The following is a 23200-nucleotide window of genomic DNA, read 5'->3' as shown; positions in this document are numbered from 1 at the left end:
GGGCGGGGCCCCCACGCCTGGACTGGAGGACAGTGGTGGGCTGTGCAGGCACGGGCGGAGGTGGGGAGACGGCCGGCCAGGTGGGGGATGAGAACAGGGAGAGCGGGGCTGGACGGGGCTGGGGGAGGGGAGATGGGGCTGCATTAGGGGTTGGCTTGCAGCCAGGCCAAGGTTCCTGAAAAGTCATGAGCAAGTCTTGATGTGTGTTCACTTTGAAAACCCGAAGAGTCCGCCCTGGCTCAGCGATTGAGCATCAGCCTGTGGACTAGAAAGCCCCAGGTTTGGTTCCCACTAGGGGCACGTACCACACACAAAAAAAGAAAAGAAAACCTGAAGAGTCCAAAACTCTTTTCCCGAGTCCTGTTTGCTCCTCCCCCGCTGTCCTCTGCTCTCATACCTGTCGTTCTCCCCTGGGCCCCTGAACGGAAGTTCACGGGAGCTCGGCCAGGGACCCTTTCCTTGTCCCCCACACCCCCACCCCCCATTAGCAGACACCCACTCCTGTTGATCCCCTGGTCCCACGCCCCCGCCCTGGCCACCAGCTCCCCCAGGCCTCCGGACCACACACAGAGCTGCCTGCTGGGCATCTTCTCTTGGTGACTTACAAGCCCTCCAAATGCTACGTGTCCAACACTGACCACATCATCGGGGCCTCCGTCACGCCCACACTCAGTCCCCGTCTCAGAGCTTGGTCCCTCTCGTTGTTCAGACAGATGTGTGTCCATCCTGACACCCGGCTCCCCCCTCCCTCTCCCTCCCTCCCACATCCCGTCAGTCACTGACCAGTTCAAGCTTATTCTGAACCCAGTAGCAACCACCGAACAGATCAAACACAGGAGTCTAAGTAGCCAACAGAGGACACACATGGGATACAAAACAAAGTACTCGGTTAATCCAAAAGAGGGAGGAAAAGGTACAAAGTATAGATGAGATATAACAGACGCATAGAAAACAAATAACAAGATGGCAGATTTGCTCTGGCCGCTTTGGCTCAGTGGTTAGAGCGTCAGCCCGTGGACCGAAGGGTTGCAGGTTCGATTCCTGGTCAAGGGCATTTACCTTGGTGGCAGGTTTGGGATCATGCAGGAGGGAGCCAACTCATATGTGTCTCTCACATTAATGTTTCTCTCTCTCTCCCTCCCTCCCTCCCTCCCTCCTTTCCACTCTCTCTAAAAATCAATGGAAATATATTCTCGGGTGGGGATTGAAAAAAAAAAAGATGGTAGATTTAACCCAACCATTTCAATAATTACATCAAATAGAACTGGTCTAAACACTCCAATTAAAAGAAAAACCTTATAAAACTGGATTTAAAAAAGCCAGAATTCACGAGAGAGAACGTGTAAGGTCACGGCAGACTGGAACGACACTAGTCCGCTTGTCCAAGCAGATTGGATAGAGCGGTCACCCACCAACATCAGAACACAGTAAACAGTCTCCAAAGCACGTCTCAATAAAGTTACAAGGATTTCAATGATACAGAGTATTTTCTTTAACTACAACACCATTAAATAAAAAAATCAACAAAAACATATATCTAAAGAATGCCTATTTAAAAATTAAAGAACATAATTATAACTATCTCAAGGGTCAGATAGTAATCAAAGGGAAACTAGAAAATACTTTGATCTAAATGATAATGAAAAGACAACTTAGCAACACAGGTGAGATAAAGTCACTGCAGTGTCTCGAGGAATTTTTGTGGACCATTAAGTGCTCATATTCGGAAAGAGAAAAGGACTAAAACCGCGGAGTCAAGATTCCACTTTGGGAAGCTAGAATAAAAACAATAAAGCAAAGCCAAGTAAGTAGAAGAAAGGAAATAAGACAAAGTGGAAATCGTAGAAAAATAACAATAGAGATCAATAAAATAACATCGGTTCTTTGAAAAGGTCAGTTAAGCCCTGGCCTGTTTGGCTCAACGGTTAGAGCGTTGGCCTGCAGTCTGGAGAGACCCGGGTTCGGTTCCCGCTGAGGGCATGTACCTCGGTTGCAGTTTGTCCCCGGCCCTGGTTGGTCGTGCGGGTGGCAGCCACTGGATGTGTCCCTTTCACATCGATGTTTCTCTCTCTCTCTCTCTCTTCCTCTCTCTCCCTCCCACTCTATCTGTACAAAAAATGAAAAAATGTCCTCGGGTGAGGATAAAGAAAAAGAAAAGAAAAGGTCAGTTAATAAACCTTTGGCTAAACTGATCAAAAAAAATAATGCACAAATGGCTACTATCAGCAATGACAAAGGACGCATCACTTCAGACCTTGCAGACATTAGAAGAAGAAGGCAGAAACATCACTAATAACTTTATATAAATACATTTGACAAGTTAGCTGAAATACTCAAGTTTCTTAAAAATCACACTTGCTAAAATTTGTACCACACACAGAACATTCGAATAGCCTGCATCTCTATTCAAACAGTTGAACTTGTCATTTAAAACCTTTCCACAAAGACAACCCCTGACCCAGATGGCGCCACTGGTGAATTCCATCACGCATTTAAGGACAACATAATGTCAATCTTAAACATTTTCAGAAAATAAAGAAAAAGGAACACTTGGCCATTCACTTTCAAAGGCGAACTTTACGCTCATACCAACGCCAGACGAAGGTGTTACAAGGAAAGATGACGGCAGATCGACATCGTGTGTGAACACAGACACAAGAATTCTTAAAAAAATATTAGCGAATTGAATCCAGCAATATATAAAATAAATAATACACCATGAGCAAGTATCCCAGGAATGAAAGGTTTCTCTTAACCTTAGAACGTCCATCAGTATAATTCGCTGCATGAATAAAGAACATTTATAGCCCTGGCCGGTTTGGCTCAGCGGTTAGAGCGTCGGCCCGCGGACCAGAGAGTCCCAGGTTCGGTTCCCGCTAAGGGCACGTACCTCGGTTGCGGTCTATCCTCGGCCCTGGTTGGGGTCGTGTGGGTGGTGGCCAGTCGATGTGTCTCTCTTGCATCGATGTTTCCTTCTCTCTCTTTCCCCCTCCTGCACTATCTGAAGATAAATGCAAAAAACAAAAGAAAAAAGAAAAAAAAAACACGTTTATATACACCTCTCAATCAATACAAAGAGATCATCTGACAAAATGCCTCACTGGTTTATGATAGAAACTCAGCAGACTAGGGATGGAAGCAAAGTCCCTCCACCTGGCAACAGGCTTCACTGACCGCGGACAGGACATCTCGTACTGTGGGGAGGCTGGAGCTCCCACTCTGCTCGCGAGAGGGACAGCACCCACCACCTCCACTCGACAGCCCTGGATCCCAACCAGGAGAAATGAGGCGAAAAAAAATTGCCTCCGATGGGAAAGGGGGCAGTGAGCCTTTCCAAGGTCACACATGACATAACTGCGCGCACAACAAGGAATTTACCTTAAAACTATGAACTGATAAGTGAAGTAGCAAGGTTATGGGATACAAGATTAATATGCAACAAAAAAAATGTATTTCTAGCCTGGCCAGTGTGGCTCAGTGGTTGAGCGTCGACCCTGCACCAAGAGGTCACCGGTTTGATTCCTGGTCAGGGCACATGCCCAGGCTGTGGGCCAGATCCCCAGTGGGGGGCATGCAGGAGGTGTCCAATTGATGTTCTCTCTCATCAATGTTTCCATCTCCCTCTCACTTTCTCTCTAAAATCAATAAAGGAAAAAAAATATTTTTTAAAAAAGTATTTCTATATACTGGCAACAAACAATTGGAAAAAGGAAACTAAGTATACAGTCTCATTTATAAGTATCAACAAAGTACTTAGGGATAAAGTGAAACAGTACACTCAAAGCTACAAAACACCACTGAGCCAGATGGAGAGGTAGACCATGTTCATGGATTCTCAGACTGACCCATCCAATCAAACCCAGGAAGCCTCGAGCATTACGTTCTTTGGCTTCTACTCCCTGGGTGTACCTGGACACCGACCTCTTCTCTCGGGCTCCAGCACCTGCCGCCTAGCCAGGACACCACCATCTGTCCCTTGGATGTCTGCAACAGACTTCTGACCGTCCCCAAGACCTCAGCCAGAGGGCGATATCAGATATACTCACATCAGACCCTGCTCAAAACCACAGTGGCTCCCCGCTGCCCATCAGAAAAGACTCAAACTCCTTCAGTGGTCTCGAGGCCCTTTCTTTACCTACCTCTCCAGCCTCAGCATCTGCCACGTTCTCTGAGCCCCACCCCCACCCACACAGAAGGCACAGAGAGCTTTTTTCCATGCCCCGAGAGTGCCCAGCTCCTCTGCCAGCCTCTGCCCTGCCCCTAGCTGACCCAAGGCTGGTCAAGGACCACCCACACCATCTGTCACCTCCTTGTCAGGACCCGTGTAGACAGTCATCTAATGTCCTCTCAAGGGCAGGGACACTGGCATCTCGCCACATCCAGAGACAAGCGCATGTGCCACACAGAGGCACCCCGCTGTTCCACCTGCCCAGGCTCCAGGAACCCACAAGGTACTAGGACTGGCCCCCGACACAGTCCAGCTCAGCCAACACCTGCTCCCTGCCCAGCAGCCTCACCTCCTGGTTGACTTGTGAAGGGACCAGGAGTCCCAGGCAGCTGAGCAAACATGGGGCCTGAGACCTGGCCCGTGTCTGGGGAGGTGGTGGGGGACGGGGGACAGGCTTTAGGAAACGACGCATGTGCCCCTGACTGAACCTCCAGGGCCCGTGCTCCAAGGAACCCTGGGCTGTGCCACCTCAGCTCAGACCCAGGCCCCACTGTCTGTGCGGACAGTCCTTGCAGGGAACCAGGGAAGAATGGCCAGAGGGTCCTGGCACGGACTGGGTGGCCGGAGGCTGCAGCCAGATCCTGCTGCCACCATCTGAGCTACCCCGGGAGGGACAGCCCCCCAGGCAGCGGAGTTGAACACTCCAGCCTGCCCCCAGACTCATCCTCAAAACCAGAGAAGACCCTCCGCTGAAGGAACACAGTCATGTTCAAAGACCCCGAGTGTCCCCGTGAGCAGCGTGACACTCCTGTTCATTCCACGGTGCAGCGTGGCTTAAATCTGTCCCGTCAGCGGGGGCGGGATCCAGTGAAACCGATGAAGTGGACATGGGGCAGTGAGCAGGGAAAGGTCACAGCGGAGAGGCAGACAGAGGGGAGTCTGGAGCCCCTGGGACCTCGGCCACAGCCTGACTGGCCCTGTCGGGGGCCCTGGCTCCCTCCTGCCTCCCACCCAGGACGCCCAGCCAGGCGCGCCCTTTCCCTGACCACCTGCCCGCAGGGCACCGGGTCTCAGTACTCACTGCAGAAGCTCTGCCAACCTCAGACTGACCCAGGCCTGGGGGAGGGCGGCCGGCCGAGGACATGAGGGAGAAGGCCCAGAACTGGGTCTGGGCAGGACGCGGCTCCCACGGCCCTGCCAGCAGGAAGTGATAAGGACACACGACCAGGTGAAGTGCGCAAAGTCTGCTGGGAAGGCTGCGGAAGGTGTTCTCACCCACACACACCCACACCTGCCGGCTGCGTCCGCCGGCTGCGGTGCACAGAGGGGGCAGTGTTCACCCCGCACAGAGCCGCTGGGGACCTCGGACAGGCCTGGCTCTGGACACAGCCCCGGGCTTGGCGCTGGCCCCCAGCTTGGCTGGGCGGGCTGCTGCCTCTGGGTCTGCGGAGCCCCAGCTGTGGGGCGGCTCCGTGAGGCCCTCCAGTCTGCGGGCCCCGAGGTGCAGCCCCAGCTCCGCCCGCGGCCCTGCACTGGGCTCTGGACCCGGGTCAGACGTGCGAACACAGGTGAGGCCCTGTGTCTAAGGCACGGGGAGACGGGTCAGGGGGCGGCAGGACGGGGACCTGCCCAGACTCTGGGAGACTCGGGGAGCAGCCCGCGCGTTCTGCTCCTCCTTGGCTGGCTGCCCCCAGCAGGCACTTCGAGGCCTCTGAGGACTCCAGGGCGGGGTGGGGATGGGGGACTCTGTGAGTGTGGACAGAGCCCAGACACGTTTGCGTCAAGGACATGGAAGTCCAGAGACTGGCTGTGCTGGGCAGAACCAGCTGCAGGGTGGCCCCGGGAAGGGTCTCCTTCAGTCCGCTCAGGCTCAGGGCGGGACGGGGCTGGTCGGAGGGGCGTGGGGACCAGGTCCGACAGCATCCAGACCCTCCGCTTCTGCCCCAACCACGCAGGTCCTAGAGGCCGAGGTGGGCACCGCCTTACCACCCCCACAGTGGGGCCCCAGCTGGGCCCCTGCCACCCCAGTCCTTCCCCACCAGCGAGACCAGGACTCCTCCCCAGACCTGGTCACAGCCAGGGCTTCTGGTTGAGTTCCCAGGGGGTGCCTGGGAGGGGAGAGGTCGCGACGCCCTTGGGTCTAGGGAAGGAGCGGGCAGCGCCCGCCCGTCTGCCCTGGAAAGCCTGGCCCTGCCGCCGAGGGTTCTGGCAGGTTCTGGCCCTGAGCCCAGGTGTGATGCGGACAGCGAGCATCTTACTTTTCATGGTCTACCACCCTCCGCCTTCGAAAGGGTGGCACCTTCCCACCCTGCCACACACAGAGGCGCCCTGTTGGGAACTCTGACGAGTGACAAAATGCTTGGCTTCTTCTATTTTCACGTCATCAAACTGCTTCGCAGCAAAGCAAGTGGAGAACAGAGGGAAGCGAGCGGAGAGGCTGATGGATGGAGAAGGAAGCCCAGAGGCACAGGCCGCAGCTCGACGGCGCCCCCTGGAGGCCTCCCTGGCTGGCCCCGCTGGAGCGGCCCCCAGGGCCAGCATCCTGCCGGAGCAGGGGTGCACAGCTGGCTGGACGGATGAGAAGTTCTGTGAAAGGTCCCCCAGGCAGGGCCCCTGGCCGTGGGTGTCCGGACGCTGGGTGGCCTCCTGCCCCAGCCCGTCTCCAGCTGGGCTCACAAGGCCGTGGCGGCCGGGGAGAGCCCAGGTGGGCGGAGACTGTCGGAGGAAGACGTGCCCTCAGAGGACAGCAGCAGCCAGGGCAGCGCCAGCCCCCACTGGCCACACGTCTGTCCGCTCGGGCTGTCTGGCAGGACACCACAGGCCACAGGCGGGAGCTGCAACAGCAGGCCGGCTTCTGGGCTCAGGCTGGAGGTCCAAAGTCCAGGCTCCGGCTGGCGGATGGGTTCCGGCCAGGACCCTCTCCCCAGCCCGCAGGCTCCGCCTCTCACGGCGTCCTCCCTGGGCGCTCTGGGGTCTGACAAGGACACTTCTCCCAGCACCGGGCCCCACCCACGTGGCCTCATCTAACCCTGCACCTCGGAATACCATCCCATGGGGGTAGGGCTTCAACATGCAAATTTGGGGGACACAACTCAGTCCACAGCACTTTCCCTCCCCAGAAGCCACCCAGCATGTCCCAGGGTCCCCCCAGGCTTTCAGACCAAGGCTGAGTTCCCTCACTAGGGTCCCCCCTGAAGATGACAACAGACTGTCTTCATCTGAATGGACACCACTGATCGGGAGGCAGCTGCGGGCCAGCATCCTGAGCAGGAGCTGGGGGGCTGGGCCTGGGCCCCTGCAGGAGCTGAGCCAGGGGCTGTGACGCACACCACGCAGCACCTGGACGCCTCGGGCTCCTGGCTGTGACCGGGCTGCGGGGCCCAGCACCTCCCTGCTCTCCATTCCCCTTGGGCAGCCTGGGCCCGCGCTTGTTCCTGGGTCGGCCTCTGGGGAATCCAGCTCGGTCCCAGGAGAGGGTCCATGCTGGCAGAGGACCTGTCTCTGGTGGCAGGGGGACCACAGCCCAGCCCAGGTGCTGGCCTTGTCCTGCTCGATGGTCTGCTCGTGTTGAGTCACCGGGAGCCAGGGGAGACTGTCTGTGGGCCGTGTGTGCCACAGGTCCGAGACCAGTGGGCGGAAGGGCTCTGAGGGCCACAGGCAGGTGGCTGGGGGCCAGGGAGAGGCCTCTGGCTGGAAAGCAGAGAGCCAGGCCCCACCCACTGACTGAAGAGGTGAGGGGATCCAAGGGGGACCCGCCCCCCCAAGTGTGGATGACAAAGACTCCCCCACACGCCCCACCCTGCTCTCTGGGGTCTCTCCTGGATGGCTGTGTGCTGGGGGGAGAGGGATGCCGGACATTTGAGGGCCACTGGGCACACAGGTCCCGCGTTGACACTGACCCGAGTGTCCGGTCAGAGAGGGACGCACGAGACAGTTGACAATGGTCCTTCCAGGACTGGCCCACCGTGGGCTCCAGGGGTCCCTCCCTGGTCTCTAAGCACATCACTGGGACTCGCCCTGCAGATGACCAACACCGTCAGTGGGCCACCAGGTCCCAGTCGGGAAGGGCGAGGGGAGTAAAACCTTTGCCCCAGATCAAATCAAAACGGTGTTATCGGCAGTGCCCTTCCTGTTCAGGCCTGTTGCTGGCTTCCTGCGATGTCAGGAGAGCAGTTTTCTGAGACGCTCGGAGGATGAGTGATGTGCATTTGTGTGGACTTGAACCCCCGGGTGTCCAAGGTGCCTGTGCCCCTGTCCCACCAAGGAAAGGTCCCATTTTGTCTTCAGCAGAGCGGGGATGGAAGCCGCTGTCCCGAGCCTCCCGTGCAGCATCTAGCCAGCGGGCCGTGTCCCCAGCGGCAGCCCAGGTGTGCGGGGTGCACATGGCTGTGGGCCCCGCGGCTACGGAGGGAGCACAACCCGTGCAAGGAAGGAGCCGAGCAGAGGGCGAGGAGAGAATCCTTGTCTGGGATTCTGTCTTCTCAAGTTTCCAGGGGCCTGCAGGGGCCCCACCCCTCCGGCCAGTAGTCCTCGCTCCCAGGCTAGACTGACAGGCAAGTGTTTCCTTTGGGGCCGGACTCTGCACAGGCCCCCACCCTGCCTTTGTCCAGGCCCCTCCCCAGTGGTCTGCAGGGGGGACGGTGCAGCCTCCCAGTGAAGCCGCCCAGCTGACCGTAAGGTCTGGCCTCCCTGCTGCTTCTTTCCTCTTGGTATTAATAACTAGCTGCTCACAACGGTGACACCGGCACTGTGGGGTCGGACCCGAGAACCACCCTTGGGGCTCTGAGGCTGTGGGGGGAGCAACTCTGTGGGTCTCTGGCTTTCTGAGGGGCAACCCCAGTCCAGATGCCTAGGCCTCAGGCGCAGGGTGCGGCCGTGCTGGGAAGTCAGGAGGCTCAGACGTGTCACCTCGTGGGAACGGGACAAGGGGCTGTCGGTTTTCCCAGGAACCCGTCACAGGACAGGCACTCGGCTGGCTGGACGCCCCGGCTGGTGGTGACAGGATGTGGATGGAGTTGGCGGGCAAGACGGGGCCCGCTGTCGGGAACGGGGAGGGCCCGGGTTGGAGGCTGCGGGCACACCCCCTCCCGAGGGCCAGCACTGAGCGCAGGTGGCACCGCAGGGCAGAGGCACGTAGGCTCAGGTTCTCCGGTGCCCGTCGGTGTCCACATCTGCAAACACCATGACTGGGCGGTGACGGCACCGCTGCCAGGTGGGGAGATGGGCAGAGGTCTGCTTCCTGCCGCTCCCTCCTGACCCCCTGGCCTGTGCCAGGCACCCAACCCCCCTTGATCCTCTGAACCCCAACTCACCGCCCTCCTCCTCCCAGAACCACCTCTGGAAGCTGCGGTTCTCTGGGTCCTCCTGCCTGAAACAGGACACCTGCAAGCCACTCAGCACGCGCGTGTTCAGCCACACCCTAGAGCCACTCAGGACGTGTGTGTTCAGCCACACCCTAGAGCCACTCAGGACGTGTGTACTCAGTCACACCCTAGAGCCGCTCAGCACGCGTGTGTTCAGTCACACCCTAGAACCGCTCAGCACGTGTGTACTCAGTCACACCCAAGCTGCTGCATGCAGGTGTGCGGATACATGTGTATTCAGTCACGCCCAGAGCCGCTGCACACAGATGTGCGGACACGTGTGTATTTAGTCACGCCCAGAGCCGCTGCACACAGGTGTGCGGACACGTGTATTCAGTCACACCTAAGCCGCTACACGCAGGTATGCGGACACACGTGTATTCAGTCACGTCCAGAGCCGCTGCAGACAGGTGTGCGGACACGTGTGTATTCAGTCACGCCCAGAGCCGCTGCAGACAGGTGTGCGGACACGTGTGTATTCAGTCACATCCAGAGCCGCTGCAGACAGGTGTGCGGACACGTGTGTATTCAGTCACGTCCAGAGCCGTTGCAGACAGGTGTGCGGACACGCGTGTGCCAGCTGTAAGGCCTCTCTGGAGCCCGAGGGGAGACGGGCAGGTCTCCGCGGAGCCGTCGTCAGGGTGCGGGGCCAGGACGCTCGCTGGGCTCCTCCTGTCCTCCCTGCGGCACCTGCATGAGCCCAGGCTGCCTCCCTCCAGGACGAGGAACCTTCACCTGGAGCCACAGGCACACGAGCCGCCCAGCTCAGCTCAGGACCTCGCCACAGCACTGAGGCTGGTGGCACTGGGTGAGGGCGCTGCAGGGCGCGGGGAGCCCTGAGGACACGTCCCCAGAGCTGACACAGAGCTGACAAGTGGGGCACCCAGCTAGGTTCTCATCACCGCCATGAAGGAGGCCTGTGAAAGAGACGGCGAGGTGTGGGCAGCGGCTGCCGGGGATGGTGGGGCAGGGACCTCCCTCCTGGACACTGCCGGGGCCGCCTCCCGGGGAAGACACTCTGCACCTTGTGTCTCAGGCACAGCCTAATCTGAAGGGTGGTGCTAGGAAGGGCTGGGGAATGAGGCCCAGGGCACTGGGCAGCCCCCTCTCAGGCCCCCACAGCGCACCAGCAGCCCCCACAGGGCACCGGCAGCCCCAGGCCACGTACCTCTTGGAGGAGCTGCCCCAGCACTTCCTGGCTGTGAACGGAGCGCCTGTGGGGAGAAGCCCTGGGTCAGCCAGCCTCCCCCAGGCTCAGGCCCTTCGACGCCCCCGTGGGCTGGCAGGCGAGGAGGCATGCCCAGGCACTGTGCCAGCCTCTGGGCTCTGCCAGAACAGCTAACTGCTGGGCAGGCGGGGCGGCGGGAAGCACGGCGAAGGCGGGCACCAAGGTGCTGACCACAGCCCACGGCCCACCTGTCTATCCTGGTCGCGATGGTCACAGTGAAGGCGCCCTCCGTGTCGGGCAGGTAGGTGGAGGGCACGACCCTGTAGGCGCCTGCAGAGAGGCGGCAGAGGCGGCTCACCTCCTGGGTGTAGCAGTGCGGCACGCAGCTCAGCACGGGCTTCTGGAGGAGCAGGGAGGGCGCAGCGGGGCCCCCGCCGTCCGCTGGAGCCTGGGGAGGCACACGTGGCGGGAGGCCAGTCAGCCACCTTCATGCCGGGTCCCGGCTGGGACGTCCTGGGTGACAGCGGCCCTGGCTACATCTGCGTGGACCTCCTGGCTTCACGCTGGTCCCCCTCCCACGCCCCTCCGAGGAGGAGCAGCAGCCCCGCAGGGCTGGGCTCACCGCTCCCCGGGGCCCGTCCCCCCGGCCAGGAGGCCCCAGCAGGCGTCAGGTGCCCACACCCAGGAGCCACCGGAATCGCCCCTGCTCAGGCCGAGTCTTCTGATGGCCACTGGCACGTTTTTCGAAGCTCCTGGTGTCTCTGCTCTTGGGAAGGGGTTCTCAGCAGCTCCGCCCGCTCCCCTCAGGCTCAGACCCTCCTCGATCGGATCCTGCTCTCCCCAGGTCACCTGTCCTCCAAGCCATGTGTGCCCCCCTCAGATCCTGGGTCAGGGCTCTGGGCAGCCTCCCAGCCCGTGTCCTCCTGGGGCACCGCCTGTTGCCTGCCCGCCTGGAAGTGGCCCAGGAGCAGTGGCTGGGGAGCCACAGCGGCCACGCACTCCAGGCCTCAACCTCTGCCCCCCCTTCCTGCAGCTACAGGCTCCCTGGGTGTGTACTGCGCGGGGGGGGGGGGAGGGATTGACAGAGGTGCCCTGGGAGGCACTGGTGACTCCTCGGCCCTTCCCTGGCTTCCACATGCCCCCTGGCACTGCTGGGAGCTGCCCGCAAGCCCCCCTGACACTGGGAGGAGCATCCCCTTCGGCAGAGCCCCCCAGGCTCACACCCGTCCAGGTAGAAGGCGGAGACAACACGCTCTCAGCTGAGTTCCTGGAAGCACCCCTTCCCTTGACCGCCCGGGGTCCCGGAGCCCCCGCAGCAGAGCCGCCTGCAGCCCTCACCCCTTCCCTTGACCGCCCGGGGTCCCGGAGCCCTCGCGGCAGAGCCGCCTGCAGCCCTCACCCCTTCCCTTGACCGCCCGGGGTCCCGGAGCCCCCGCGGCGGGGCCGGCTGCAGCCCTCACCTGCACGTCTGGCCCAGAGGCCGGGACCCTGCGAGCTCACCACCGGGCCACGCTGGAAAGGTCCTGGCAGGCCGCCAGGCGCAGAGTGGCAGTCAGTACCCAGACGGTCTTGGCAGCCTGGCCTCCCACCCCCTTTCCGCGGTCCCCACAAGCCCCGTCGGCAGTCACTCCCCCTGCCCAGGGGCCCTGGCACCCCAGGAGCAGCCTGGGTGCTGTGGGCAAGGACGGGGGAGGCTTACAAAGTCCTGGGGCGCTGCAGGTATATGGCCCGTCCCTCCCAGGAGACCGCTGGCCTCCAGGTGGGAGGACTGACCTTTGCACAGTGGTCCTGAGCTAGGGCGGCGAACAGGGACTGGTCGAGCGGACCTGGGACCCCCTGATTACAGGCCTTATGAAACCTAGAAACGAGCCTGTACGTGACCGGCCAGCCCGGCCAATAACCCCAATGGCACGTCCAGGGCTCCACGCCAGGCCCCTCCGAGCGGGCTCGCACCCCCAAGCGGGCTCAGACGCCCGGCCGAGCACAGCGCTTGCCTGGAAGACATGGAAGCCGATGGCGTGGCAGGCGCTGTCCGGGCAGTGCTGGCGCAGAGTGATGCGGACGCAGCGGGGGCCATCGCCCTCGGGCACCGAGAGGGGGAAGCAGGGGTTGCTGGGATAGGAGGCGAAGTTCCTGCTGCCCCCCGCCGTCTGCCCGATCCTCCAGGACCCCCGAAGCTGCACGGTCTCCCACTCCCCTGCCGACAGGGCCTCCCCAGGGTCGGGGCTCTGGGCCACGGTCTTGATGGCACTGCCGGGGAGACAAGCACAGGGGTGGCTGGAGGCGTGGCCCTCGGTCCAGGCAGAGCACGTGGCTCTGAGGACGCCCAGGCCCCGCCCTCTGACCCTCCCGCTGGCCTCACCTGAGGGCGACTCTCCCGCTGGAGAAGACCCGGAGCAGAAACTGCCCTGGCACGTCCTTCAGGAAGGTGCTGGGCACGGCCAGGTAGTAGCCAGGGGTGAGCTCACAGCGCAGGTGGACCTCGCGGTCGTACGCGTGGCACACGGTGCCAGCCACGGGCGGTGTGGACAGGACCCTGGGCAGGCTGACCCGCCGCTTCTCCACCTGCGGGAGGAGGCCTGCGTGGGGACCCCCGAGACCTGCCTGCCCACTCTCGGCATCAGGGCCTCTCCTCCAACAAGCGAGCAGATGCCCGGCCTGTGCCCAGCGAGCCTGCAGCTCTCCTCTAGGAGAACATGGGTGGGCTGTGCCCAGAGGCCCCGGGTCTGGGGAGCAGGCTCGCCAGCAAATGCTCTGCGGGAGAAGAGGGGCGCGATGGAAGCCACCCCACGGAGGGACGGGGACACTGAGTGAGCTCAGACCCGGCAGGACACACAAGGCCGCCACCAGGGGAGTGGGCAACACAGGGGCAGCAGTCCTGCCTGGCCACGCGCCTGTCTCTGGGGGAGGACAGGCCCCTCCGCTGGGTCCAGACAGCTCCTCGGACAATCCCAAGACCAGATGTCACCACCCCCACTTGGCAGGGAGGAGACTGAGGGAGCGGGGTCCATGGAGTGACCTCTTGGGTCCCACAGGAAGCGGCTGAGCTGGGCTCAGACCTCCACAAACACCAGCCCTCGGGACCCCGGTGCCTCTGGGCTCTGGTTCTGGTTTCCTTTGGCCCCAGACCCACCCCGGGCCAGGCCAGGAGCCCAGCCCTGCAGACTCAGATCAATGCTGGGTCCGGGGGCTCCTGCAGGCACATGCCAGGGCAGCCAGGGCAGGGTGGGGAACGCGCGCTCCTGCCAGTCACGTGTTCCAGCAGCACAGCTCCCAGGACTCGACCTCATGGCCTCCCGACCTGGACGCCCCCCGAGTGGGAGCCCAGCAGTTACCTTCCAGAGGTGCAGGCCCACGGCCGGGTAGTCCCTGCCCGGGATGCTGGCCGGGCTCCACGCGGTGCGGTGGTCCCCCTCGGGTGCCCGGGCCCGGCCAGCCCAGTCCACCGTGCGCGTCCTGGGCCTCTGCAGGACAGCAATGTACACCTCGCTCGGCTCTGAGACGCGAAGCCAGAACTTGGGGTTGCTGGGAAAGCCGCTGTTGTTCCGGCAGCCTCCTGCAGACAGCCCCCGGACCCAGGCCCCGGGCAGCTCCTGCGTGTGGCTCAGCAGCTTCTCTAGGGCGAGAGCACACCGCGCGTCAGGCCCCTGCGGGGGCAGCGTGGGGGGGGGTCTCAGGCCTGATCACACAAGGCCACGTCCATCTGGTGGGGGCACGGTGCCCCGAAGGTTGTCCTGGGGACGGTGCTGGTTACCTGAGTAGAGGCTCTGCAGGTGGCCGGCCTCCGTGACCGGGTAGCCAATGGTGACCTCATCAAACTCCCGGAGAAACTCCTCCTCCTCCACCCAGAACTCCCCTTCCTGGAGCTGGGACAGCAGCTCTGAAGAGTCCACTGGGTCCAGCCGGCTCCACCCTTCGCCCCTGGAAGAAAGCACCGGTCAGCACTCATCTGGGAGTGACAGCCCCGGCCATGCAGTGGGGGAAGGGGACCCAGAGGGACAGAGGATGTCCCGAGAGCCCTGTCCCCGCCAGCACCTGGGGTGCAGTTCCACAGCCCCCTTCCCAAGCTCGAGCCGCTATGGGCTGACCCTCCCTCGGGGCCGCTGAGCAAACAGCAGGGGGCGGTGACAGAGGCTGCCTGCTGTCGCCTCAGGAGTGGTCGCCCAGACCCCGGGCCGGATCTGCTCACCACCCTGGCCACCTGGGCCCTGTCCCAGTCCCTCATCATCAGTTACTGGTCTTAAAGCCAAGCCGAGGGTGTGGCGCAGGCGTCCCACAGGTCCCTGTCCCTCAGCCTGGCAGCACCCTCTATTCCTCGGGCACCCTCAGTGCCAAGCACTAAGCCAGCCTCCTGAGACCACCTGGGGCCAAGCACAGGTCCCCGGCCTTGGATCACGCGGGCCTTGCTGGGAACAAAGCGGGCACTGTCCTGACCACAGAACTAGCGGCACGAGCCACAGCACGGGCCCAGGCACCACTGTGCACTGGTCTCAGCTGCCCCTCCTGATGGCAGTGCCCGCCGCACTCACCCCTCTCTCCAGGGCCCCTGCCAGCACCGCCGGCCCCAGGGGTTCTGAATGCGCAGCAGCAGGACGCTCTGCCCGGCCTGATCCCGGAGCTCGCGCAGGTCTGAGACGATAAAGGCGTGAAACTCCCCCAACTCCCTGGCACCTGGGTGAGGAACAGCTCGGTCATGGGCAGGAACCCACCCAGCAGATGCACAGGTCTGTCTCCTCCCCTCAGGGCTGGTCCAGCCCCCCGCTGTGGCCCCACAGACACCCAGATCCCACAGACCACCAGGGCTCCTTTCCTGAGCAGTGGCCTCGGCCAGCACAGAGCCCCCGGGGCCTGGGCCTGGGCTCCGGCTCACCTGGGCCAGACCTGGCAGCTCAACCCCTTCTCTGGGCCTTGGTGCCCGCCTGCATGAATGCGGGACACTGGCAGGCCACATGGCCGTGCAGACACCTGGTACAGGGCCAGGTTTCAAAAGTGCTACCACCGCCGTGGCCGGTTTGGCTCAGCGGTAAGAGCGTCAGCCTGCAGTCTGGAGACCTGGGTTTGGTTCCCGCTAAGGGCAAGTACCTCGGGTGCAGTTTGTCCCCGGCCCTGGTTGGGTCGTGCAGGTGGCAACCACTCAATGTGTCCCTTTCACATCGATGTTTCTCTCTCTCTCTCTCTCTTCCTCCCACTCTCTCTCTATCTGAACAACAAAAAAGTGAAAAAATGTCCTCAGGTGAGAATAAAAATAAATAAATTTAAAAAAAGTGCTACTACCTCCTAGCACTGTCGACAGCCGTGACCACCAGGGGACAAAGGAGCTCCCTCGACAAGGCCAGCTGGGGAGGCCCAAGGAGAGGACAGCACCTGCCCAGAGACCAGGGACAGACGACAGGAGGAGCCCACCAGCATGGGGCGGCCGGAGAGGCGCAGGTGGGCCAGTGCGAGGCGAGGACGCTCCTGGCCGCCTCCAAGCACATCGTTCAGAAGGGACGCCGCAGCCACCACGCTGGTGCCCCACCCCACCCCCTGCCACTTCAGCAGGCTGTAGTGACCTCCAGCGCCCGCGTCCACGAGGCCTCAGGGAGGAGCCCACCCCAGGCCTGTGCCAATCCTCACACACGCGCCAGGGCGTGCAAGTGTCAGCGCGGGTCAGTGTATCTCAGTGTTCACAGTCTGACCACAAGCTCCACGCGGAGACAACCCAGGCGTGCACCACGAGGACGCTGTGCCGCCCCGACACGTGCACCACGAGGACGCTGTGCCGCCCCAACAGCGTGAGAGCAGAGCCCCAATTCCCAGCGTGAAGGGAAGAGGAAGCTACGGCAGATCCACAACGAGACGAGGCGTTGACAACGTTGCGTAACAGAGAAAGTGGCACAGAGTGCAGGAAGCAAGACGCAGGTGTTTGTGAAAAACTGAGAAGTGTGCTGAAGAGTCAAAAGCAGTTACATGGAGGGGACTCTCCTCTCAGCCTCTCTTCAGTGAGCACGTCCCGAAGGCAAACCTGGGTGTCGGTTTTGCAGGCTGCCAGCTGGGCCAGAGACGGGGCCACCGTGGGCCTCCTAGGCTGTCCTCACACGGCGGTGACCCCACAGGCTCCCGCCTGCCCTGTGGGGAAGTCCTGGTCGAGGCAAAGGGACCCTCCCTCGGGAGAAGGGCAGGCAGAACTAAGTCACAGCCAGGACACCAGCTTGGAAGGACAAACATCCTGCCTTCCACTCGGCCCTGACGGCCAGTGAGCACCCACAGGCCCCGCGCGGCCCCTCACCTGCTCTGGGGCTGAAGACCGAGCAGCTGATGGGACACCGCTCCTTGAGGCCGAGCAGCTGCCGACAGGTGCGGGGCTCCGAGCTGCCGGGCTCGCCCCGCTGGCCACTGCTGCTCGCCAAGTCCTTCAGGTTCCACCTTTCGGCCAGGCCGCCCGTTAGGTCCACTAGGGCGTCCGCCACCTGTCCTGCCCACAGGTGCTCGTAGGACCCATAGACCCTGGGAGACAGGCACGGGGTGAACCTCGGGCACGGGGCGCAGCACCCTGCCTTTTGTCCCCACGGCCTACAACGCCCAGATCACCCTGACCCCCACCCTGCTCCAATTCCTCTCCTGCTGCGTCATCCTCTCCGCAGCCAGATGCAGCCGCGCCTTCACGGCTGCCGTGGTGCCAGCAAAACCCAGCCGCCTCTGCCCGCGGGGCACAAGCCTCTGCCCGCGGGGCGCAAGCCTCTGCTTGTGGGGCGGCAAGCCTCTGCTCGTGGGGTGCAAGCCTCTGCCCACGGGGCACAAGCGTGAGGTGGTGTGGCAGAGGCTGTGACACCTGCTCCACCTGGCAGGACCTGGCCCCACGTGCGGACTGTTGGGCAGAGCAAGCACTCAGGCCGACAGCAGCAGCCCCCCCCCCGTCTGCAGCCACCCCCGCAGCAGCCCCCCTCCCCGCAGCAGCCCCCCCGGCAGCAGCCCCTCCCCCTGCAGTAGCCCCCCCCTGCAGCAGCCCCCCCCTCTGCAGCAGCCCCTCCCTGCAGCAAAGGCTGCCCAGCCTGCTGCCAGCAAGACCAGGGCTGCGCTCCGGGGGTGGCCTCAGCTCAGACTCTGCACGAGGGCCTCGGTTTCAGCCTGGACCGCGATACAAAGGCTGACACCGAGGTGCCCCCCACCCCCCTCACCCCCCCCGGCAACGTGCAGAGAGGCCGCCTTTCCCCAGAGCAGAAAACAAGCAGATGAAACACCTCGCGCTGGGCGCTGGGTGAGGCAAGAGGGAGGAAGACGCACACCCTCCCTTCACGCCCAGCTGTGCAAGGAGGGCAGGAGAGAGGCACATGCAGGCCCAGCACAGCGTTCCTGCCTGGGACCAGCAGCCCCCCACCAGGGCCTGTCACCGGACGCCTGGACGTGACAAAGGTGCTGCGGCCCCGGCCCCGCCCCGCCCGCCCCCAGCGCTCGTACTTGGCATAGACCTTCTCCAGCAGTGGCAGCCAGAACACATCCTCTCTCTGGCACCGGGAGAAGCAGAGTCTCCCTGCAAGACAAGGCAGACGGTCATCTATGGTCACTTCCACCCAGCATCCAAACTGCCAGACTCGACAGGTGAAGGCGCCACGGTACGTCTGGTCGAACCAGCTCGGCTGTCCGGGAGGGATGACCTGCCGTGCACAGGAAAGGCAAAGGAGACCATGAGACAGAGGTCACGCAGGCCCTCCGAGCTGTGAGCCCGAGTGTGACCGCACTGGGCCAGCCCCCGGGACCCTGCGGTTTGCAAAGATCTGACTGCGCTGCACGCTGAGGGTCAGTGCTCACGGAAAGCCAACCATTGGGAAGAAATCCCAGTGAAGGAGCCAGTGTCTCCCAAAATTCAAACTCCTGATGCCCCACTATCCCAATTAAGCCCTTGACCTGAATCCAAAACAAACATGACTTTTCCAAGCATGAGAGCCAATTCTCGACAGCTGGCTGCAGAGGCAGGTCGCCATGGACACCGCAACCCTCCTGCAGGAGGCTGGGGCTCAGGACCTCGGCCAGCCCTGGACCCAGGGGTTCACTGCCGGGTGTGGTGTTCTGACCCGGGAGGCGGTGCAGGCTGCCCACCTGGATGACTTATTTGGTCCTGGCTCGGTCACTCACTAGCTGAAAATCAGGGACAGGGGTTCTAGCGCTCTCGTTGGTAAAGACAGGTCACAGCCAGCGAGGCCTGTGAGAGGGACAGCCAGCAATGTGCTGCGCTCAGCATGGGGCCGGGGCCTGGGGGACTCTGAGCCGGTCACCACTGCGCACGGATGCTTCTGCCCTCATGGGGACACGCAGCAAGGAGCCAACACGAGGCCGTCCAAGCTCCAGGAGGGCTCTGAGCAGCCTCTGCACCGGTGGTGTCTGCCGAGCACCGGAAACAGTTTCAATCGCCTTTTGCCAACTTATACTCAAAAGCTGGCAAAGGAGTCAGCTAGCTGGGGACACTCACTCTGAACCAGGGGCACAGGCTCCCCCAGCCAAACCTTTCCTGTCTGGGCTTGCATGTTTGTCTTTTTAGTTCAGACGCGTGGCTCTGACTACACAAGAACCAGGCTCGGGAGATGGCAGAGCAGGCAGAAAGCGCCCCTGCAGGAGAGGGGATGCTGCGTCTGTACCTTGGAGTCCCTGTGGCCTGACAGCCGAGCTCTCACACCCACTGCCCACGCTGAGCAAAGCAGCAGAGCCCCACAGAACAAGGGGTTCAGCTGCCTGGCCACTCGCTTCCTTCCTGTGCGCAGCAGACAGGAAGGTAGCAGGGGGACCCGCGCCGGCAGACACCTGGTGCAGGAGGTGCCGGCTCTTCTGCAGGGCGGCGCAGGCGCACAGGAACCAGCAGTCCCCCAGCAGCCCCTGCTTCACCTGCCCTTCCTGGGGCTTCTCTGGGAGCAGCCGGGGCACGGCACAGATTTCCTGAAATGAATAAAAATTGTCCGGAGTTACATCAGGCCTCGTGTCTAGTCTTTAAAGTGCATCACACAGGATCTAGGGGATGGGCTGGGAGGAGTTTTTCTGCTCATCCACTTGCCCAGCAGGAGGGGAAGCAGCTGGCTGCTTGCAGACATTATCCGCCGGCTCCTCCTGGCTTCAGATCACCCTGCCCAGCTTAGATTATGGGGTCCCTATCTCTGCTCTCCTTCCTTAACTAGCAAAACCCCCAACTCCAGATCAACGCTACACCCCCCCTTCTCGAAACAACTGAATGTGTATCTAGAAAACGGTTTCACTTTATTTTTCCAAGTTTGTTTGTGAGAAAGAGAGAGAGGTCTGCTCCACTTATTGAAGCGTTCATTGGTTGAGCACTGCAGGTGCCCTAATCGGGATCGAAACCCCACCTTGGTGTGTCTGGATGGCACTCTAGCCAATGAGCCGCTCGGCCAGGGCAAACAGTTTCTCTGTTGTTGGAAACCCTGCGGCTTCTCCAAGGGACCCCCTTCCCAAAGCCCGGACGGGCTCGTGCCCCCTTCTCCCCTTCTGACCTCCTCACCTCACGCTGCCCTGCTCCTCCTGCCCAGGCCTGGGCTCCCCCATTGAGGCCCCCTCCTCCCAGGCGGGCAGACTCCAACACGAGGCAGCAGGAGGGTCTGCGCCTTCACTGAGACATTGCCTTCGGTTGTCCCCTCCTGGTTTCCCCCCCTGGCAACCTTCCGAGAGAGCTGCGCCCTACTTCCTCCCTCCTGCAGGCCCCTCTGGCTTTACGTCCCATGCTGACTTTGCCAACGTCACCTGGGTGTTGTTGAACCCAACAGGCTTCTGTACCCTCATCTTTCCCAACGTCCACAGCCGCAGAGCAGCGGGGTGCTCCCCTGGCCCCAGCAGTCCTCACCACCTCCGCGGTCCCCAGGTGCCCTTGCGCCTCACTGCCTGCAGCGTCTCAAGCCTGCCTGTCAGGCACCTGCTGACCCCACTCAGAAATGCCAGGGCTCCTCCAGGCTCAGTGCTGAGCCCTCCTCCTCTGCACCTGACACTCTTCCAGGCCCTGGTCTGCAGCCACAGCTACAGTCCCAAGTCCCAGATGGAGCCTCTACCTGGACGGTGCTGAGCCCCCAACTCTCACAGCCTCCTGCCCAACGGACACCTGGGAGCAAAACGAGCGCTAGAGTCCTACCTCCACTTCCTGGGCACGTCAGGCGAGACCACCGCCCACCCAGGCGCTCAGGCTGGGCAATCGAGATGTTGCTCTCCACTCTCCTTCACCTTCACCACTGCATGCTGTCCCGACCTCCCATTGCCCACTGCAGGAGGGCGAACACCCCCAGCTGAATCGCTCCCCAGAGGAAGCCCTCCAGATGGCTCCCTGCAGCTGAGGTCCACTTTCACCCACATTCCACTGGTGTGGCCCCAGGCTCCCCAGGCCCAGTGAGGCCAGAGCAGGGCAGCCTGGCAGCCACGCACACCGGGGCAGTCTCGTCCGGCACGCGGACAGGCCAGTTCTAAGGATGTCCTCAACTGCCCCCGCCCGTGTGGCTCGGTGGTTAGAGCATCAGCTCGCGGACGAAAGGGTTGCGGGTTCAACTCGCGGTCAAGGGCACGTACCTGGGCTGCAGGTCCAGTCCCCGCCCAGGTCAGGTCAATGACAGGTCAGTCTCACATCATGTTCCTCCCTCCCTCCCTCTAAGAATCAGCGGAGACCCCCTGGGGTGAGAACTAAAAAGTGAACAGACACAAAGTAAAGGTGTCCCCACACCACACACTGCCAGGCCGGGGCACCCCTTTCAGCTGCCCCGGAAGACGCTCACCCGAAGCGCAGGTGCGCCCGCCCGCTCCGGGCCAGGGGGCGCGCTCGCGGGCTCGGCCGGCCCTTCCGTCCGACCACAGCCACGCGGGACGACGGCCACGCGGGACGACGGCCGCGCGAGCCTCGGGCAGGAACGAGGCGGCCGCCAGGCGGGGCGCGCAGCCGGGACCCACTCCGAGGGCCCCCCAGGCCCGCCGGCCGCTCACCTGGGGCCGCCTCCACGTGATGTCCTCCCGGAAGCGGGCCAGCGGCGTGGAGAAGCTGGAGAAGAGCGAGGAGTCGGAGGCAGGGAAGGCGGCGTCCCGGAACAGCTCCCTGGCCGGCGCCCGCATCTTGGGCGCCCCGCGCTCCCATGGGCAGCCCGCGCCCCGGCGCCGAGCACGGCCGAGGGGCGCGCAGCCCCGACGGGAGGCCGAGTCCGCTGCGGGTCCCCGGGCGGCCCGCCGCTGCCGGGCGCCGCCGGGTTCTCCCCGCGTCGGAGCCGAGCGCCGCCGCCCGGTCGCCCCGGTAACCGCAAGGTCTCAGGCTACAGCCAACCAGGCGCGTCGCGTCGAGACACGTGACACCGAAGCCCAATCGCCTTCGAGCGTGAGGGAGTCCCGCCGGATTCCCAGCCCACCCGGGGGCGTGGCTCCGAGCTGGGCTCCGCTACGCCGCGCCGTCGCCCCGGCAGCACGTCTGCTTCCGGGCCACAGGGACCCGGAACCGTCCCGGCCGAGATCCACCCCCGAGGAGGCCGGCGGGCGTCTCGTCCTCGTCCTGGGCGGGCAGGGCCGGGGCGTCGGAACCGCTTGGACTCCAGGCTCTGGGAACTGAAGGGACCGGAGAGGCCGCCCCCGCCGAGGCCGCGCCGTGGACTACAGGTCCCAGCATGCAGCGCGGCCTCCCAGAGGGCGCCTCTTCTTCCGGCGCGCGGCGGGCCCGCCTCTGTGGGAGGGGCCAGGGGAGCCCCGCTGCGGGAGGTGCCCGGGAGTGTGCGCGGGGTCCCGGGTCTGGGGGCAGGCAGGCGGTCGGGCAGGCGGGCGGCCGGGCGGCCGGGGGCGGGTCCCCGGCCCGGAGGCTCCTCTAGGCGGTCAGGGCCAGACCTGGGCGGGCGAGGAGGGGAGGACTGGTGTCGGACCTGCTCGCGGGCTCACCTGTGCGGCTGGCACCTGCGCGCCCCCGCCCCGTTCCCAGGAAGGGAGCCCGGTGCTCGGCCGCGCCTGCGAGCTGCCCGCCGCGGCCGCCGGCTCCCAGGGCCGGCCCGGGCCAAGAGGCCCCGGTGACCGCGCTCTGCCCCGGGAGGGCGTCTCAGGTGCTGCCCCCCAGGCCGCTGGCCCCCAGCCCCGATGTGAACGGTCAGGCCAAAGCGCGCCACACCGCAGCACCCCCGTGGGAGGCCAGGGCTTACTTCTAACTATGCCGCGTGCGCGTGGCTCTCCCAGGGTGTCTCCTGCCCACGGCAGGCCGGAGGCCGCCCTGGAGCCGCAAGGACCACCGGGGGTCCCGAAGGGGTAGGAGGCACGTTTGCCCCAGGAAACACGCCGGGTGGTGAGCAGCAGAGCTGGGGCCAGCTCAGGATCTGGCTCTTAAGTGCCAGCTGTGTCCTGTGTAGGGCCCATGCCCAGAGAAGGGGCCAGAGGACAGCTGGTGTGGGGTGGGCAGCAGCCCCGGCCTGCAGGGACAGGTGAGTGACCAGCACTGAGATGGCATCGGGGCAGCTCTGCCTGGCACAGCTCCTGGACCACCCTGATTCCATATGCCCTGTGGTCTCCCACCCCTGGGTGCAG

General features: G+C 63.0%; 1 protein-coding gene across 1 annotated transcript; it reads right to left on the bottom strand.

Moving 5' to 3' along the window:
• Positions 1-9733: 9733 nt before the first annotated feature.
• CAPN10 (calpain 10) lies at positions 9734-21763 on the bottom strand. The gene is made up of 12 exons (XM_036254390.1): positions 21638-21763; positions 19475-19606; positions 18137-18333; positions 16968-17185; positions 15229-15370; positions 14454-14620; positions 14035-14315; positions 13062-13264; positions 12694-12949; positions 10948-11147; positions 10700-10745; positions 9734-10448 (listed from the first exon to the last, which is right to left on the bottom strand). Exons 1-12 carry the CDS (start codon positions 21761-21763, stop codon positions 10419-10421), a joined length of 1998 nt encoding a protein of 665 aa, XP_036110283.1. The 3' UTR covers positions 9734-10418.
• Between the last annotated feature and the right edge of the window lie 1437 nt (positions 21764-23200).

The sequence above is a fragment of the Molossus molossus genome, unplaced genomic scaffold (genome assembly GCF_014108415.1).
Source record: "Molossus molossus isolate mMolMol1 unplaced genomic scaffold, mMolMol1.p scaffold_m16_p_11, whole genome shotgun sequence".
Taxonomy (NCBI): Eukaryota; Metazoa; Chordata; class Mammalia; order Chiroptera; family Molossidae; genus Molossus; species Molossus molossus.
The sequence above is the reverse complement of the archived record's forward strand: the minus strand, read 5'-3'. Positions and strand labels throughout refer to the sequence as shown.